The 19,237-nt window shown below is 35.2% G+C and overlaps 1 protein-coding gene across 2 annotated transcripts in view; it reads right to left on the minus strand.

The window, feature by feature from the left end:
- Positions 1-8,782: 8,782 nt before the first annotated feature.
- LOC106876143 (cytochrome P450 4V2) overlaps positions 8,783-19,237 on the minus strand; it is a 27,407-nt gene continuing 16,952 nt past the window's right edge. For both annotated transcript variants that reach the window (XM_089352137.1, XM_089352138.1), the window contains 6 exons: positions 19,006-19,191; positions 17,610-17,712; positions 16,315-16,379; positions 10,660-10,726; positions 9,763-9,939; positions 8,783-9,186 (listed from right to left, as the gene is read on the minus strand). In XM_089352137.1, the coding sequence (XP_089208263.1) occupies positions 9,029-9,186; positions 9,763-9,939; positions 10,660-10,726; positions 16,315-16,379; positions 17,610-17,712; positions 19,006-19,191 (756 nt within the window). In that variant the 3' untranslated portion in view covers positions 8,783-9,028. The remainder of the gene's footprint in view (positions 9,187-9,762; positions 9,940-10,659; positions 10,727-16,314; positions 16,380-17,609; positions 17,713-19,005; positions 19,192-19,237) is intronic.

Raw genomic sequence — 19,237 nt, forward strand, 5'->3', positions numbered from 1 at the left:
AATTTTGTGAGATGTAATTGTTCTTGGAGACATTTAAAAGACGACTCGTATTTTAAATAGACATAACAGCCAAGAACAATTACATATTATAAAATTAGTTAGAACACCATACCCATGTAATTTTAAAGTCGTCCTTCTTCTTTATTTAGTTTTTACTATATTTTTCTTATTGTGCTACACTTTGATGAGTACACTTTGACAAATCAGATTTTTAAGATAAATTTATTGTTTTTGTGTACGAAACGATCGTATAGCGAAATGAATAAAAAATATTTTATTACATATTAACATTTAATCTCCTCTATTTACGAAAAATAATTTTTTGAACCTCATTCTATAACTTAAATTATATACTTAATATATTTATATAACATTTCATATCTACGCTAATTTACATCAGTAAATTCAAAGTAAAGTATCAAGAGTCAACGCTAGAAATCTTTTGGAAACTACTCCAATTTTAAAGGACGGATCCACATTCAACCCTTTATATATATATATATATATATATACATACATACATACATATCTACGTATTTATATTCTACCTATGTATGTATATATATACATATATATGTACTTATATATGTGTATATATATATATATATGTGTGTGTGTATATATATATATATATATATATATATATATATATATATATATATATATATAATACAAAATGGGACAAGAACTCAAAACATCCAGATAGACGATACAAAGAAAACAAGGACAGGTCATTCGGAGTTTTATTTTCATCAGCCGAGTTCCAGATTATCTTTGGAATTTCGGCTGGTTATACTCGAGATTGCTCCAATCTGGCCAGCTCCACACCCATGTAATTTATTGTATGTATGTGTTTAGTTTATGCGCGTAGTTATTGCGGAATTGCGTATGGAAAAAGTCCCTTTAAGACGCAGCGCTCCGAAAAAGAAAAAAAAACACTTAATGTCTCAAACTAGGTGAGACAACTCGACCAGTAGGTGAACAAAAACGAAGAATATCGATATCTCGCTGTTATTTCAGCCCTGCAGCATCGTTGCAGCATCGTATTCCCGAGTCATCTTGAAATGAATAGGAATCACTGGTCAGAGATAAATGTGCGAATAGAGTAGAGTCTATTTGCTGATGTGCAATGGCGTCACACAAATAAAGCATAATTCAATTTTGAATTATAAATAGCATTAATGTAAACCTTACCAATGTCACTTACTGAATGTATGCCTTTGGGGCTAAAATCAGTTTAAGACGTCGGGTGTTAAAAACCACTTCAGAATATACTCGACGCTACATGCATATATACCTCAGCTCAGCGATTCTAATTCCTTTGAGGTGACTCTGGTATACGATGCCGAAGAGCTTAAATAATAGCAAAATATCGAATTCCACAGTACTCATTCACCAACTGGCGGCGTTGTGTCACCCGAAGTGTTTTTCTTTTAAACACTCGGCGTCTCAGAGGGACTTTACCTCTGACGCAATCACGCAACTATTAAGCGCTTGAACGTAACACATATTCAGTATGTGACATTGATAATGTTTACATTACCAAATCTGCCTGCAAATCAGAATTTACTATGTAAACATTGATACATATATATGTAAGCATATGTATGTTTGTATGTATGTATGTATGTATGTATTTATGTATATATATATATATATATATATATATATATATATATATGTGTGTGTGTGTGTGTGTGTGTGTGTGTGTGTGTGTGTGTGTGTGTGTGTGTGTGTGTGTGTATGTGTGTGTGTGTGTGTGTATGTATATATATATATATGTGTACATACATATTTATGTATGTATGCATGTATGTATGCATGTATGCATACATGTATGTATACATACATATATGCATACATGCATACATATATGCATACATACATAAATATGTATGTACACATATATACTTACATATATATATATATACATATATATACACACACACACTCACACACACACACACACACACACACACACACACACATACATACATATATATATATATATATATATATATATATACATATATACATACATACATACAAACATACATACATGCAAATAAAATGAATAGAACAATGAATTCAGCACAGGTTTACTTGTGTGTGTGTGTGTGTGTGTGTGTGTGTGTGTGTGTGTGTGTGTGTGTGTGTGTGTATTACGTGTGTGCGTATATATGTAATGTTGCATTTTGATGACGAAGTTTCCTGAATCTCACTAATCAGTTTGATAAGAGAGAACTGCAATTACAACAAAAACAAAAACAAAAATGGTAGTAATAATAATAATAATAATAATAATAATAATAATAATAATAATAATAATAATAAGCCATCTCCATTAGAAGAGGAATATTCCAGGGAGACACGCTCTCTCCACTCCTGTTCTGCCTGGCACTCACACCTTTAACAGAATTGCTAAATAGAACTGGATGCGGTTACAAATGCTACGGAAAAACAGTCAGCCACCTTCTATATATGGATGACCTAAAATTACATGCAAAAAACGACAAAGAGCTAGAAACACTACTACAGACAGTACACGGCTTTACCAAGGAAATAGATATGAAATTCGGATTAGAAAAATGTGCCAAGGCAACCCTGAAAAGAGGAAAATTAGTTAAAAGTAGCAATATAACACTAGATAAAGCCAATGAAATAAGAGAACTAGACGAAAGCCAACCATATAAGTATTTAGGAGTCAATGAACTAGATAGGATACAACATACACAAATGAAAGAAAAAATAAAGAAAGAGTACTATAGACGAGTTAGATCAATACTAAAAACAGAACTCAATGCTAAAAACAAGATAATGGGTATCAACACTTTAGCTGTCCCAGTTATAAGCTACAGCTACAACATCCTTAACTGGACACTAAACGAACTATGTAAAATAGACAGGAAAACAAGAAAAATAATGACAGGATATAGGATGCACCACCCAAAATCTGACATAGAAAGGCTATATATACAACGCACAGAAGGTGGCAGGGGTCTTATACAGCTAGAAAACTAGGATCTTTTTTAAAACGGGGGCCACATTTTTCATTAACGAAACACTTTGAAACTTGGATCACTGGTAGAATGTGTCATATAAAACATCTTTTTCTCTTAGTCTTCTTAAAAAAAAAAGAAATCCATAAATTATTCCATGTTAAAGTTGTCGTATTTCTGTAATTTCAACCAATCACTGACGTCCATTCAGCCGATATACATTAAGTGCCGACTACATAAACAAACGATTCTGAAACAATTAACCCTAACCCTAACCCTAACTCTAACCCTAACCCTAGGGTTAGAGTTAGGGTTAGGCTTAGGGTTAAAGCAAATTTAAAATGAAAAAAGCAAATAAAACGAAGAATCGTTTGTTTATGTAGTCGGCACTTAATGTATATCGGCTGAATGGACGTCAGTGATTGGTTGAAATTATCGAAATAAGACAATTTTTTACATGAAATAAATTCGAATACAAAAATATTTTTCTGTTCTATAACACAAAATAGATAAGTATACGAAGTTTGAAAGTCTTTCGGTACCAAAAGCACTACGTAAAACATTAATGAAAAATGTGGCCCCCGTTTTAAAAAAGATCCGAAAACTATTATAAAATAACCACCATAGGACTGCAAAAATACCTACTCCAGAAGCAAGGGAAACTAATACAAATAGCCACAAAACACGAGCAAAACAAAAAACTGTTTTCAGTATTTAAGGAAGCTGACAAATACAAACAAGAAATCAATCTACCTAACAAATACGAAGAAGAAGAAGAAACAACAAAAGCTATAAAACAAATGAAATCCAAACTAAAACTAGAACAGCAACGGACCATGATAAAACGATGGCAAGAAAAGCCCCTACATGGTAAATACTGGGCTAAACTAAATGCGAAAGAAATAGACAGAGAAAAATCCCAGCAATGGCTGAGAAGCTCAGGACTCAAAGCAGAGACTGAAGGATTTTTAATTGCTGCACAAGACCAGAGCCTCCCCACCAGAAATTACCAAAAACACATAATGAAAAGAAATATAACAAGTAACTGTAGAATATGTGGAGATCGATAAGAAACAATAAATCATATTATCTCTGGCTGCCCAGTCCTGGCTAAGAAGGAATATATTCACAGACACGACAGAGCTGGGACCTATAAACACTGGAAGCTATGCCAACACTATGGAATAACAACAGAAAAAAGATGGTATAAACACACGCCAGAAAAGGTCACAGAAAACGAGAAAGCAATCATACTCTGGGATATGCCAATACACACAGATAGAGAAATTAAGGCAAATAGACCAGATATAGTTGTCAAAGATCATGAAGAAAAAAAATGCTTTCTAATTGATGTATCAATACCAGCAGATGACAACGTTTCTCGAAAAGAAATGGAAAAACTTTCAAAATACAAAGACCTGGAAATAGAGATAACTCGAATGTGGAGTCTAAAAACAGAAACAATTCCTATCATAGTAGGTGCCTTAGGTATAATAAAAAAATATTCAGACAAATACATAACAAAAACACCAGGACTTACAAATATATATAACATACAGAAAATTGCACTACTGGGTACTGCACACATTCTACGCAAAACACTTTCAATACAGTAAACATAAGAGCACCACAGCAAACCACAGCACATACCCAAGGCGCACAGAGCTGCGCTCGGTAGTGAAGTGAAAGCACGTTATAAAAATAAAACTACTGAACAATAATAATAATAATAATAAATACCCTGGAGCGGTACCAGGCACTGGCTCTCAACGCAGTACCAAGCACTGGGTCTCAATGTCTTGATGCAGTATCAGGCACTGGCTGTCAATGCCCTGATGTCTTACCAGGCACTTGTCATGGCTTCTGATCTTAACTGATTGGAAGTGTTTTGTCTTGATAATGAAGATGGGCTATAGCAAATATTCTGCTCAATACCACAGATTTACTTGTCAATTACTTGACCTTAACCAGTTGAGCATGTCCCTAAGTGGCTGACGATTTGTGAATCTCTGATCACGAGCCTGAGTAGTGGGGAAGCATTATAGCCATGTGTTGAGAGTAATTCTTTGGGGTTTGAATAATTCACTTCTGGAAACATGGGTGTTTCATTCATCATTCTTAAGCAACCCTTTTGATATGGATGGGCTACTCGACCTGAAGAAAATTCTGTTTCTCTTGATACAAGGTCACCATGTTGCGCACATATAGTTGTGGTGCATGTACCTGGTGTACCCTTATCAGATGGGTAGTTATGATGGGCATATTGAGATTCGAATATTTGTAGCCTGGTGTCAGTTTGATGGCATGCATTGCTCTCTCTCTCAGTCTATAATAATAATAATAATAATAATAATGAGGAGGAGGGGGAGGAGGGGGATGACGATGATGATTATAACAACAACAACAACAATAATAATTATAACAATGATAATTTTTCTGATGTATAGTACGAAAGAGTGGAAAACCAAATTGTACTCAAGTAATGGAGAAGTTAATATTAAAAGGGGAACCTTCCAAGGTGACTCGTTTTCACCGTTAATTTTCGTAATTGCACTAATACCCAAAACAACGAGACTTAGGAAAGTTAAGATGGGTTACTAATGTGGGAAGAAAGGCCTATCATTGAACCATCTTCATATTTATATATTAACAAAAATGAAGTAGATTGACAAAATTATTTTTTGAACCTGTTGAAGACACACAAGATGTCGAAATATCGTTCACTAGATGACAATGGCACTCTTATTTTAATTTTGGTTTATTAATAATAATAATAATAATAATAATAATAAATCATATTGTCTCTAGCTGCCCAGTCTTGGCTAAGAAAGAATATATTCACAGACATGGCAGAGTTTATAAGCAATATGTTTCTCAGAGGTTACACGATTTTATCGGAACAGTTACAAGCTTCTTCGGTTTGGTAATTAGGGTTATCAGAGTGTGTTCTAGGGGTATTAATTTTAACGATGTCAGACGGGTGGATGACCTGATCGACATTGTGGATGGTAGTATATGAGATTTTAACTGAGATACTTTTGATAATTTCTTGGTAGCAATAGTGGGGTTGGAAGTAGTTATCAGTTGGTAGAAAAAGGCCCCACTGAATTCTAAGTGGTTCTATCTATCTATCTATCTATCTGTTTGTTAAATTGCACGAAGGGGGAACAGATAAGAAGACACATACATCTTTGGAGTGAGTTCATTTAGAAATATGATCATTTATTAAATAGCTGAATATCTGAGATGACCTGTTGTTAATTGCATTATGAATATTTTATATTCATTTCTCGTCTTTAGAAATATGATTTTTATTTTGATGCATATTGTGTTTCCATCAACATACAGAAGCTGTCTTTTTTTAACAGTGGGTTTAGAGGGATATTCTCGTAACCAAATTAGTTTATTGTTGGTTAACTAAGCGATCTCCAAACTGTGACATATAGAGTGATGTAAAGTGAGGGTGACCTTGCACTTATATTTCTTAACATATTCTGAATTTCATGCAGCTACTCCGCTTCATCATTATATTCTACAGGTTGGTTCCAGATCGCTCTCCAGAATGTCCTGCTTCATTCTGCATCTGGCATCATTTTTACCTATATTTGCCAATCTAGTTCCTGAAACAGTTTATTCTGATTTGCTTCAAACAATCTGCTTTGCCTGAACTGTCTTTTTCTGTTATATCTTTTCAGTTTTGCTTTGATTGATACTACTCTTTGTTTCAGTTCTTCTAGTATCACATCATAACCTTTATCTCTTATTCTATTTGTTCTTTCCAGCATTATTCTTATGCTTTCAATCTGCAGTTCCCCTCTTCTCAATCTATCAACTTATCCTAAATGTCTTTTCAACTTTGTTTCTCACAAATTCGTTTACGCCAGTATGGTTCTTTGCATTCTGTTTGTTCTTTTCTTTTATATCCAACTCTGTCTGCAGCCCAAATAATCTTGATAGTTTTAGTTATATTTTTCGTCTGGCTCAAGGACCGAATCTATCTTTTCGGTTTCAACTTTGGGCTGGTGTCGATCAATGTACCTCAGATTGGGTGGTGCTTGATCCTGGTCTTCTCTAATATATTGTCACAGCATCCTCACTATTTCTTGGTCATTATCGTAATCTTGAATATAGCTCTTCTTATTAATTCTGCTTCATTTGCTGAGAATGAATTTGCATTTACACTTTGCTCTACGTCTTCACTGCCGCCTTTCATTTTTCTGGTCTCACTCGGCACGTTATCTGTTGGTGAAGTATTATTTCTATTTTCTACTTTCCTTTTTATCTCTTCAATTCCATGTCTGTTAACCACCCTTTTGCTCTTATTGCTCTTGCCTGGTCGGCTAACCGATGCTCACTAGTTTTGAAGAGTCCTACCTCATTCCATTTTGCTTTCATTCGTTGTCTGAATACCCTTCGGCTGGGTTCACTCCTGATCCAGAATTGAATTACCGTTCGGTTTGCCTTCTTGTCCCACCTTTTCTGTTCTGGATGACAACCGGGCCTGCGCTGCTCAATCACGGGGCACCTGCCAGGCGAAAGGCTTTCACCTTTGGTTTCAGCCTTATTAACACCATTATTATTATTATTATTATTATTATTATCATCATTATTATTATTATCTGTTAAAAACTCGCAGCTTATTTTGCTGGGTGTGATGGAAAGTATCAGCTGTCCAGAGTCAGAAGACTTAGGTGACACTTGTTTACTGGTCATGCTTCAAGAACCCAGCGAAGAATTTTTGCAGTTCCAAACAATGCTGATTTTTGTAGATGTTCTACCTTCACACTTGCACCAATTTTTTTTAACCATGTTGGTAATTGAGTGCAGATACTTGTAAGCGACACAATTACTATTGGTTATCATGTCTATACTCCACGTTGACCGCAACCTTCGTATTTCCCACTTCCAATCGTCATAGTTGTTCGTTTTTCTTTCTTCTTTCATATAGATCTTGTTGGACAAACTATGTTGATTATCATACATGTTCTTTCTTTTTTTATTCACCACAACAATGTTCGGTTTTCGATGTCTGGTCAGGTGATCGCACTGGATCATTGCATCCCACAGGATTTTGCAATTCTCATTCTCGGTGATTCTTTCTGAGGTTTTCTCATACCACGGCTTTGCTCTTTGTAGGCCGTGATTTCTACAGAGCTCCCAATTGATCATTCTTGCCACATTGTCATAGTGTCTTTTGTATTCACGTTCTGTCAGTTTCTGGCATTCGCTTACCATGTGCCATATCGTTTCACCCTTCTCACCATACATTCTGCATTTATCGTTATTGGTAGTGTTGTCTATTCTGCACTTCATATAGTTGGTCATTAACGCTTATTCTTGAGCCTCGCATATGAGTGCTTCTGTCTCTATCTTCAGGTTACTTAATGAAAGACGGAAAAGAAAAAGGACGAAAGAAAATATCGTAGAAGTAGACAATTCTAGAGCAGTATTAGGCGAATTCCTGTTGATTAATGACCAATAAGACAATACTTATACATTTTAAACACTATTTCATTGATTAAGGTATATTGTTTACATTTTTAAGCAACAATCATTATACAATGGACGTATAATTGAGTCGCACAGGTATCATTTAGAAAATGTATTAATAACTGTCTGAAAAGCTACGTTACAATCGGAATTTGAGGCCAAGTTCAAACAATGTATTCAAAGTATTATATTGAACGATAAAGTCCAGTTTGACTTGTGAGGATGTATTATAAAAAATTAAACCTTAGAAAAGATAAGTGTTTTGTTCAAGTGATCAATTTTCCAAGAGAAGATAATATGATAAAATATTTTATTAACTAACTTTTTGAATATTGTATATTAGTATATGTGTATATATATATATACACTCACAAACGTTTCAAGCAGATATGTATACCTACCTCAACGTGAATAACCTTCTACATTTTTTTTATTGATCATTTGTGAATAATATTAAACAAATAGTTTTAGATAAAAATTACATCTCAAAATGTTCTAGAAATGAACATAATTACAACAATTACACGTAATTACAACAATTATCGATGAGTGAACTTGAGGCGAATACCATTAAGAGGTCTGAGTACCAATTCCAAAGATGGTTCAAGTTCTTCTCTTTTTTGTGTTGTTTCAAGAATAAATCTCTGGATGATTCGTGATAACACGACTTTCTCTTCTATCATGGCAAATCTTTGTCCTGAAATCACAGAAAAAAACATATTAGTTTTATTTAATGTACATAATAACAAAGTTATCGTCCAATCGCATTTAGGTTGTTAAAGCAGAACATTGAAATAGATGCTATTGTAGCGTAGAATATATGTTTAGTAGCAAATGTTGAAATGGCTGCATGTATATCACTAGAAGAATTCTTACAAAGAAGAATAGATTTAAGAACTATATATTTACTACATAAAAATATATTTTAATCATTGGTTGTTGATGAAATATAATCAAAATGTAGAATCTAGTTGAATGAGGTAATGTATGCAAGAAAGTTCAGAAATGTAGAAATAACAGCTAAGACGGTATCAGAAGGCATCAAGAGGAATATAGAGGAAATTGGAATAGAGTGCCCCAGTAGAACTGTTACAAAAGGTTTGTCTCTTTGACACGGTCAGAATAATCAGGAAAGTATTAGGTAGCTGAAAAGAACAGATAGCATGGTGCTGTAGCCTGCAGGTAGCAAGCCCGCCATGTATGCAAGACTCCAGCAGTTTCAACAAAACCTGTGATAAAAGGAAATAATAATAATAAGTAAATAAAAGCTTACCTATACAGTTACGAGGTCCTGCTGAGAATGGTATAAAAGCATATGGATGGATGTTCCTATCTTCTGTAAGAAATCTATCAGGATCAAATCTATCCGGGTCAGGGAAGTTTTCTGGATCTCTATGCAGAGCAGAAATCATTATTGACACAGATGTACCTTTCTTTACTTCATACGGACCTGGAGAAAATAATTCCAACAATTCAAGTTTTAGTCACTCTCATAAACAGATATAATAGTCTTTGCAGTTATTTTTATTAGACAGCAATGGGTGGGACTCTGTACATATCTACCATAGGTTTTCCTTGGTAGAAAGTTATCTATGGAAGAAAGTGGTATAATCTGAATTTGATAAGAAATCTGGTGAGTTGGATGATAACTTAAAGATGTATGTCAGCGAGGAAATGACTTGTGATAAGCGGTTAGCAAGCGTTTTCTTAAGTGAAAGTCTATGATCATTTTAGGTGGATTTCGTACTGTAAGAGGTCAAGGTAAAATACCATCTTTTAGCCCATATATTTATGATGAATCTAAATGAAAGACGGAATGATCATTGTTGAAGCGTTTTTGATCATATTTCTGCTCAATCAATGCTGACTTAATGGCTAAACAACAAAAGCAACAAAATATGGACGATAGAAGAGAACATGCAAGTTGGGTAGCCAAAGGGGGACCCAGATCATACAGGCTTATATTCAAATGTGTTCAAGATGTAACCAACCAGTATATCAAGAATCATATTAGCCACACTCTAAATTCTTTTCTTAACGTGGTAAAGTGTGATTTGAGATAGATTTGGTTATTATTTCTAGCATGTCTGATGATCACTCAGAATCCACCCCAATGGGGTGTTGAATTTAAGTTGTTTAGGTATTAGTAGCGTATTAGTAGTATACTCACCAACTGTGAAATCTTCAGCGGCCACTCGTCCTATAACTGCAACTGATGGATAAAGGCGTTGAACTTCCTTGAAGAAACATCAGAATTATTATTATTATTATTATTATTATTATTATTATCATTATTATTATTATTTTATGTTTGACTTTTGTTTTGCATTTGTACAAGTTCGATCCAAGTCTCACCCAGAGACCTCAAGAGACAACAAGTTAGAAGTTCATGTAGGTGTTATGCCTAGGGTACCATATATTTGGATTTGTACAGTGTTTTTCAAGTGAATGTTTAAGAAGCCATAAGAAAATTGTGTTTGCTTTAAAATTTGAGATCACATAGACAGTATTTTACGTAGGATATGGGCAGTTCCCACGAGCACTATCTTTTGAACTTCAGCCATTTTGGGGTTTCCTGGAATCTGATCTAGGTAGTAATCAGCCCGTTTCGCTGTCATTCCCAGGGCACCTATGACAATAGGTATTGTTTTCGTCTTCAGATTCCACATTTTGCTAATTTCAAGATCTTTATATTTGCTCAGTTTTTGGTAGGTCTTGACAGATACGTTTATATCGATTGGGACAGTCATATCAATGAGGAGGCATGATTTTTGTCTGAAGTCTTTCAGTATGATGTCTGGCCTATTTGCGTCTATCTTTCTGTCAGTTTGAATGGTGAAGTTCCAGAGGAGTGCAATGTGATCATATTCAAGTACTGGGGGTGGTTTGTGTTCCCACCAGTTTTTATCATGGGGCAAGTCCAGGTTTTTGCATATTACCCAGTGAATATATTGTGCAGCTCTATCATGCCTGTTGAGATACTCTGTAGGCGCAAGCAGACTGCACATGGAGACAACATGATTGATGGTCTCGTTTTGTTGTTGGCATATACGACATAATGGGGAGCTGCCGTTCTTTAATATGTTGGCCTGGTAGTTCTTTGTAGGTAGGCATTGATCTTGGGCTGCTATGATAAACCCCTCTGCTTCTGATTTCAAGTCAGAGGCCATTAACCATTGGTGGGTAAGGGCTTTGTCAATATCTGCATTATTCGCTCTCTTTGGGTATTTGCCATTGAGAGGTTTTCCATGCCATTTTTCTGTCATAATAGCTAAGGCAGCAATTTTAGCACGGGTTTTCAAGCGCTTAGATTTTTCTGCAGGTGTTTCTAGTTCGTCTAATTCTTGAATTTGTTGCAATTGGAATTCACTTAGATATTTCTTTGCCTGTTTTGTTACTGAGTAAGATGCTTTCTTGCTTTCATATTTTAAGACAAGTTTTAGCATCCAGTCCTCAGAGTTTTTCAGATAGGTGTCTAGGCCAATTGTGGCTACCTTCATTGATAATGCCAGCTGTAGAAGTCCTCGGCCTCCTTCTTTTCTTGGCAGATAAAGACGTTCTATATCTGCCTTAGGGTGATGCATTCTATGCATTGTCAATAGTTTTCGTATTTTTCTGTCAACATTACATATTTCAGTAATTGACCAGTTAACGATATTGAAACTGTAAGTCACGACTGGTATGGCTAGAGCATTGATCGCTTCGATCCTGTTTCTCACGTTCAGCTCTGTCTTCGGTATTGCTCTAACCCTGCGATAACATTCTCTTCTGATCCTTTCCCTCATCACTGAGTTCTTGATATTGTCCCCTTCAATTACCCCTAGGTATTTGTAGCTCTCCGCTGGTTCTAACTCTTTTATGACATTTTGCTGGTCAAGGTTCACATTAGATGTATTTGTCATTTTTCCTTTGATAAAGGTAGCTTTTGCACATTTATCAAGGCCAAATTGCATCCTGATGTCATCACTGAATTGTTTAACAATCGCTAGTAGGCCTTTGAGTTGTTGGTCATTTTTTGCAAAGAGCTTTAAATCATCCATGTAAATGAGATGATTTATATATTTATCAAATATTTTATAACCATACTGTGCATCATTGAGCAATTTTGAGAGCGGTATTAGGGTTAGACCGAAGAGGAGTGGTGATAGTGAGTCACCCTGGAAAATGCCACATGAAATTCTTACATCTCCAGCATTTAGAGATTCATTGTCATTGTTCAACATCAGTGTGGTTCTCCATGATCTCATACTTACAGATAAAAAGTTTCGCAGAGTAGGAGCTATTTTATACATTTCCAGACATTTCCTAATCCAGCTATGTGGTAGGCTATCAAAGGCCTTTTTATAGTCTATCCAGGCTATTGACAAGTTTTTGTGTCGCTTGTGACAATCTTCTAAGATCATCTTATTGATGAGTAGCTGATCTTTACAACTATAAGATCCACGTTTACATCCCTTTTGCTCATTAGGGAATATGCTACTTTGTATTAAAAAACTATAGGTGTACTCGGTTAGGACAGATGTTAGCGTCTTATACATTGTTGTTAAGCAGGTTATGGGGCGATAATTTTTTGGTTCGTTTGTTTCCTCATTTTTTGGAAGCAGGAATGTTAAACCATTAACTAGCAAAGAGGGCATCAAACTAGGATTTTGCAAAACATCGTTGTAAAGTTTTGTTAGCAGTTCATGGCTTTCTGGGAAGGCATTCAACCAGAAGTTAGGAATTTTATCCTTTCCTGGAGACTTCCATTTGTTTGACCTCCTGAGAGCAGATCTTATATCTTCTACTTTGACCCCCTCCCACTTTTGCTCCTCTTAGGAGTCTAGGTCTGTAGATATTCTATCAATCCAAAGGGCCTTTTCCTTGTGTGTTTTATCTTCTGCCCAGATTTTATTCCAAAATTCTTGCACTTCTTCTTTTGATGGGACAGACTTTATTGTTACTGGTGTTTTCCCTATCTTCCTGTAGAAATTTTGGGGGTTATTTCTGAACATGTTATTATCTCGGAAGAATCTAACACGCTTTTCATACCTTGCTATGCGAGCAGCTTTAGCACATACCTTTTGCTTGATGGTTTCTATGGTGGCATCAATGTCAACTATGGTTTTCATATTATATTTTTTCTTTAGTTTTTGGGTCTTTGTAGGTTTGATACTCTTGTCAAATTTAAGGTTTTTCAAACATTCTATGTCAGATCTAAGCAGCTTAATTTGGTGTTGAATGCGTTCTTGCCAAGAAGGCTTTTTGTGGGAGTGTTGTCTTTTTTTAATCTTTTCACCACATAGAATCGTTGATATTCTTGCGGATGCATAGTACAGGTGGTTGAGATCTGTAATATCAACATCATTAGCTGAAATTATATCCTTAAGTGCAAGGCGGATTTTACCAATTATTTTCAGGTTTTGGTTAGAATTGCGAATTTTGGGGAGAGTGTCGCGTTCATTCATACTAGTTTCTTTAATTTTCAGCCATTCAATCATGATTTTATTTTTTAGATCATGTAGTTCTGTTGCGTTGATTTCTGTATGACTTCCTTCATCTATTTGATTTTCATCTGCATTAGTGTTTATGGTTGGTTCAGAGAGTATTTCACTTTGCCTATCAGTTACCTTAACTCTTTCAATCATTACTGTATTTTCATCAGCCTTGGAGTGGTTTATAATTATTTCCTCTGTACTATCTTCTTTAGCTGCAGTTTCATTCTTTTTATCCTTTACTGCTTGCTTAATTTGGTCAATCTCTACTTCAGTTAGTAATTTTTTTTTCATAATGTTTCTTCTGACGTTGGCAAGTTTGTTACTGTCTATGTAGGGTCTTACTTCAAGGTGTTTCTGTCTCCAGTTTAAGTAGGTTTGTACAGTATTAGATTTATCTGTAGGGAAATATATGGCATGGTAGAAGGCTGTAAGAACTTCTTTATTATCTTCCCTAGACCATTTTTCATTCTTTTTCTTTTGGTTATTTGATGACGAGCATGTATGGCCATCTGTTGGAATATTCCGGTTGTGGGGTACTTCCAGCTCCTGTGTGTCGGGAAGATTTGAACCAGTAGCAGATTTCTCGTCTCGAATCTGGTTCATTATCCGAGTAAGTGGTCCTTTATAACCCGGTCTATGACCATTCCGGTTTATATCTTGTTTTATTAACAGTGAGGCATAACAAGCTTCGACGTTGACGCTAGGGGACGGATCTGTCTGTTTAGGGTACATTTTTTGAGACAACACCGTCTCCGAGCTCTCGTGACGTAGCTTCTTAAGGCTAGCAGATCTATTTCGAGTAAGTGGCCCTTTGTGATTCGGTCGATGCCCAATCTGGTTTGTGATCTGCCTTGTTATCATTGAGGCATGACGAGCTTTGGCGTTGACATTAGGGGACGGATTTGTCTGTTTAGGGTCAGTTTTTTGAGACAACACCGTCACCGAGTTCTCAGCATGTAAACATTGCTCGTAGCGTAGTTTTTTTAAGGCTAGCAGATCGGTATTCATCTGTATTTTTTTTGTTGATAGATTTATCTCCGGGCATAGTGTATTTTGTGTGTGTGTGTGTGTGTGTGTGTGTGTGTGTGTGTGTGTGTGTGTGTGTGTGGCGTTTTAAACTTATGAATGGTTCACTGTCTGTGTTTGTCACAAAATGAAAATAAATAAAGAAGAAAAAAAAAAAGTTTTGGTTTTGCTTCGTTTGTGATATGTGTTTTTGTATGCGTGAGTGTGTCCTGTGATTTTCACGTAGTTGTGTAAACATTAAGATGCATGTGTAGTTCTATGGGTATCAAAACGTATATATCATTGTGTATACGTTCGAGTGTATGCGTAATTATTCAATATATGTACTTACTATTTTGTACCATTTCTTTTTTATATAGTTTGTAAACTTTCCGGTGTTGGTTTTGTGTGTGTGATCGCACGTGTTTCATTGAGACATCGTGCATAGGAGGACCTGTGCTTTGTATGGCAGTGAAATTTCATTTTTTAAGAATAAAAAAATATTTTAAAAAAAAATTATCTTCGTTAAAAGACCGCTTGCTTCAAATCTTCCACCAGTTCTGTTGCCTAATTCCATCGATGTTATTGGATTAGATATGTTTTTGTATAGGGAGCCCGGTGTAGCACATCCATGTTGTTATTCAGCCCGGTGCTGCTCTCTTATTATTATTATTATTATTATTATTATTATTAGTAGTAGTAGTAGTAGTAGTAGTAGTAGTAGTGTTCCTTTATAGCCAAGTAAGATGTGAGTTTCATTGCGCCCAATAAATTTTCAGCTATCGTTGAAAGATTTCCCAATTGGCTAATATTTGCGATTACATTTTCAGCCTCTTTTAGATCTAACTAACTATAACCATAAGGGGCTAGTTGATTTCTTTTTCTTTTACTCTTTTATTTCCCCCCCCCCCCCCATTTTTTACTTGCATTCTGAAAAAGTACTTTGAAAGCTTTGTCCAAAAAAGCTTTTTAAAAATATTGAACTAAAAGTTGATATCTTTGCTTGTCACTCGCAGAAAGTGGTGAGCGTGAGTTGACGCATGCAACCAAAGTTGTTTTCCCACTCCAAGTCCGTCATTGAACAGCAATTGTTTTCACTCACTACCAGTCAGCAAACATCCATGTGCTTTAATGCACAAAAGACATTTTTCTGAATACGTGCTGCGAAGATTGGGGTACACTTAATATGCCTATTCATCATTAAAGCTATCAATTATAGCACCGCTATGTTTTGTTTTACTGTTTATTATAATAGCTCAAAACTTGATCAACTTCACAAAATCATAATCTTATATAATAAATATGTTTAGCGCCTTTTAGCTATTCGTAAAATTTCTACTAACCTTGATAACACATTCCAGATAAACTAGTTTCTTAAGGTTGGTCAGTGTCGGTTCTTCAGTTTCACCTTGAATAAGAAATATATTTTGTATTGACAAACAGAGAAAAATTTTAAAGCAACAACAACATCATCATCATCATCATCATCGCCGTCGTCATCATTAATAATCCCTAAAGTAACAAATCGGAGATTATTCTAAGTTCTGTATACTTGTTGTTGACCCACAAACAATTGTTTTTTTTTATTTCTTTATTGCCCACAAGGGGCTAAACATAGTGGGGACAAACAAGGACAGACAAAGGGATTAAGTCGATTACATCGACCCCAGTGCGTAACTGATACTTAATTTATCGACCCCGAAAGGATGAAAGGCAAAGTCGACCTCGGCAGAATTTGAACTCAGAACGTAACGGCAGACAAAATACCGCTAAGCATTTCGCCCGGCGTGCTATCGTTTCTGCCAGCTCACCGCCTTCAATTGTTTTTGTATCTTGTCTTGCAAAAGTGAAAACATAAATACTATACCAACTTTGAAACTTTGATGGTATTTGAAAATTTGATGGCATTTTTTAAAAATTTTGACAGAAATACAATCTAATCTGGCTGTTTATAGTCTCCTACAGTATTATAGGTATGATCTCTCCTTCAGTCTTATTCTTTCATATTTCCTTTTACAGGAATCACACTACTCGATTGCTTTGCTTTGAAACTCAACTGTACCAAGCTTATCAACTTATACAATATTTGCAGGATTCTCACCATTGTGTTCTCACATACTGCCGACAATGCTCCATTCTACACGTAAATGTGTCGTTTGGAAAGTGGATCTTCATTTGAAATGAGCCACCTAATTGCTCAGTACACACCACCACTATTCGTTGACAATTCCCCCACCCCCACCCGTCAACCGCCGTTTCACTAGCTTGCCAATCCAATCCTTGTACTCTTCGTGTGCCGGAAAATACGAGTTTAGTTTTCAGTAGCCAGGTGCTTACTATGAATCCAATTTAAGTCGACCATACAAATCAAAATCTTGTAATCTGTGTAGCTGACTTTACTAATCTGTAAACAGCCTACATTATCACTGCTTACCTCACGAACTCTCTATCTAGGTACAATCTAGATGGTCCACTGGTAGTTTTCCCAAGTTCATAAAAATATTTTTTGGAACTCCATTTTTTTATCTGTCAGACAGTTGCGAATAGCAATTTAAATTCCCCACAAAGGAATAGGAGCGGACGTTCTCAGCAGCAGCAGGGATGTAAGACAAGAGCGTTTATAAAGTTTGTAACTCACCATAAAAATCATCGACTTCTTTCTGTAACTTCTTTTGTACATCTGGATAAGCGGCTATGAAGTATAATGTCCATGAAATTCCTGCTAATGTTGTATCATGACCCTAGAGGGACAATGTAAATATTTCATTTTATTGAATACTGGACAGTTTTAGAATATCGAGAATATAGTGAACTGAATCTAAGAACTGAAATGATGCACCTTGCTGCACATGAGCCTCGCAAGTGTTAACTAGTTGCACCATGGATTTTTAGATTTATGATTTAAAGTTTTCGAAAATCCATGTTAGCCCTTTCAACCTGGAATTTTTTCTCAAGATTTGCAAGTATCTTCTCTAAAATTTTGGTAAAACTATATCGTGTAGATGCTTATTAGACAGTTTATGACTGTACCAATTATGCACACACTATTTTTAGTCCGGTACGTATTTGTACCATTTGGGTACACCATTTATTTCAGTGTCATCAAGCTTTCCTTTTGCAATATTGGTAGCAAGGACAGAAAAAATACAAAAACACGATAAAGATGATAAGCTGCTAGAATAAAATAGTTATGTTACGTTTTCATGATATTTATCTCACTTATTTATTTACGTTCAAGTAAAAAATTTTGTATTCATTTCAATTGACATACTGAAATTTACTTTTAGAAATATGTATCGTAACATTGTTGCAAGAATGTTACTATCCAATGTTTATAAATTATACACAATATGTTTATGATTAATAGGTTTACAATGAAGAAGATGTTATAAATAACTTACCAAAGCATGAAAATCAATAATGAACACTTAAAAGCAGTTGGTAATGGTGGCGGGGTTTGTATGCATGCGAGCATTTTGAGCAGTCATTATAATGTCATACACTCCGATCATACGTCTGGCGCTACATACTTACCAGAAAAACCAGAGCAGTATTATACTGCATCACATAAAATGGGAATTTTAAAGATTTGGGTTGTAAAGTTTTTGACTGGTACCAATATGCACCAGCCGGGTCAAAAGGGTTAATGTAGAGAGTCGAAATAATGGTGTTATTTGTAACTTTATTAAGCACAGGTATGACTAATAAAACAAGATATGGAACAATTTTCTATATTTTCCTGAAGGTTGTGCTTTAAAGTATTAAAAAATGTTCAACTGTGATGCACATCAAGGGTTCGCTTGATCTCTAGTGCTTCATGAATTTGTAAAAGTTAAACATCGCTGAAGTAGCCCCTTATTCTACAGGTTAAGACCATTGATAGACATAGATAGAAATGTATTCTAAATCGAAATATTGAAAACGAATTGTAATTCTAAATATGGTTAATGAATAGGAAATATTTATAATGCTATTAACATTTCATCCCAGATGAGTGGCTATTTAATGAATGTTAATACTTTACATAAATTCACCTCAAACATAAATGTGTCCACCTCTTCTCTCAGCATAGTTTGGTCTATTTCCCCTTCATGCAATTTGTCAAGGAGAGTATCCAAAAATGCCAGTTTTTTCTTTCCATGACTCTCTTCATCTTCATCTTTACTGTTGGAGCTTTTCTTCAGGTTTTCTAGGTACAGTTCCTTGCGATCTTTAATCATCTACAATAAAAGTAAAATTGATAAGTGATAAATGATGACAAGATAT

Source organism: Octopus bimaculoides, chromosome 5 (assembly GCF_046866305.1).
Source record: "Octopus bimaculoides isolate indiv1 chromosome 5, ASM4686630v1, whole genome shotgun sequence".
NCBI lineage: Eukaryota > Metazoa > Mollusca > Cephalopoda > Octopoda > Octopodidae > Octopus > Octopus bimaculoides.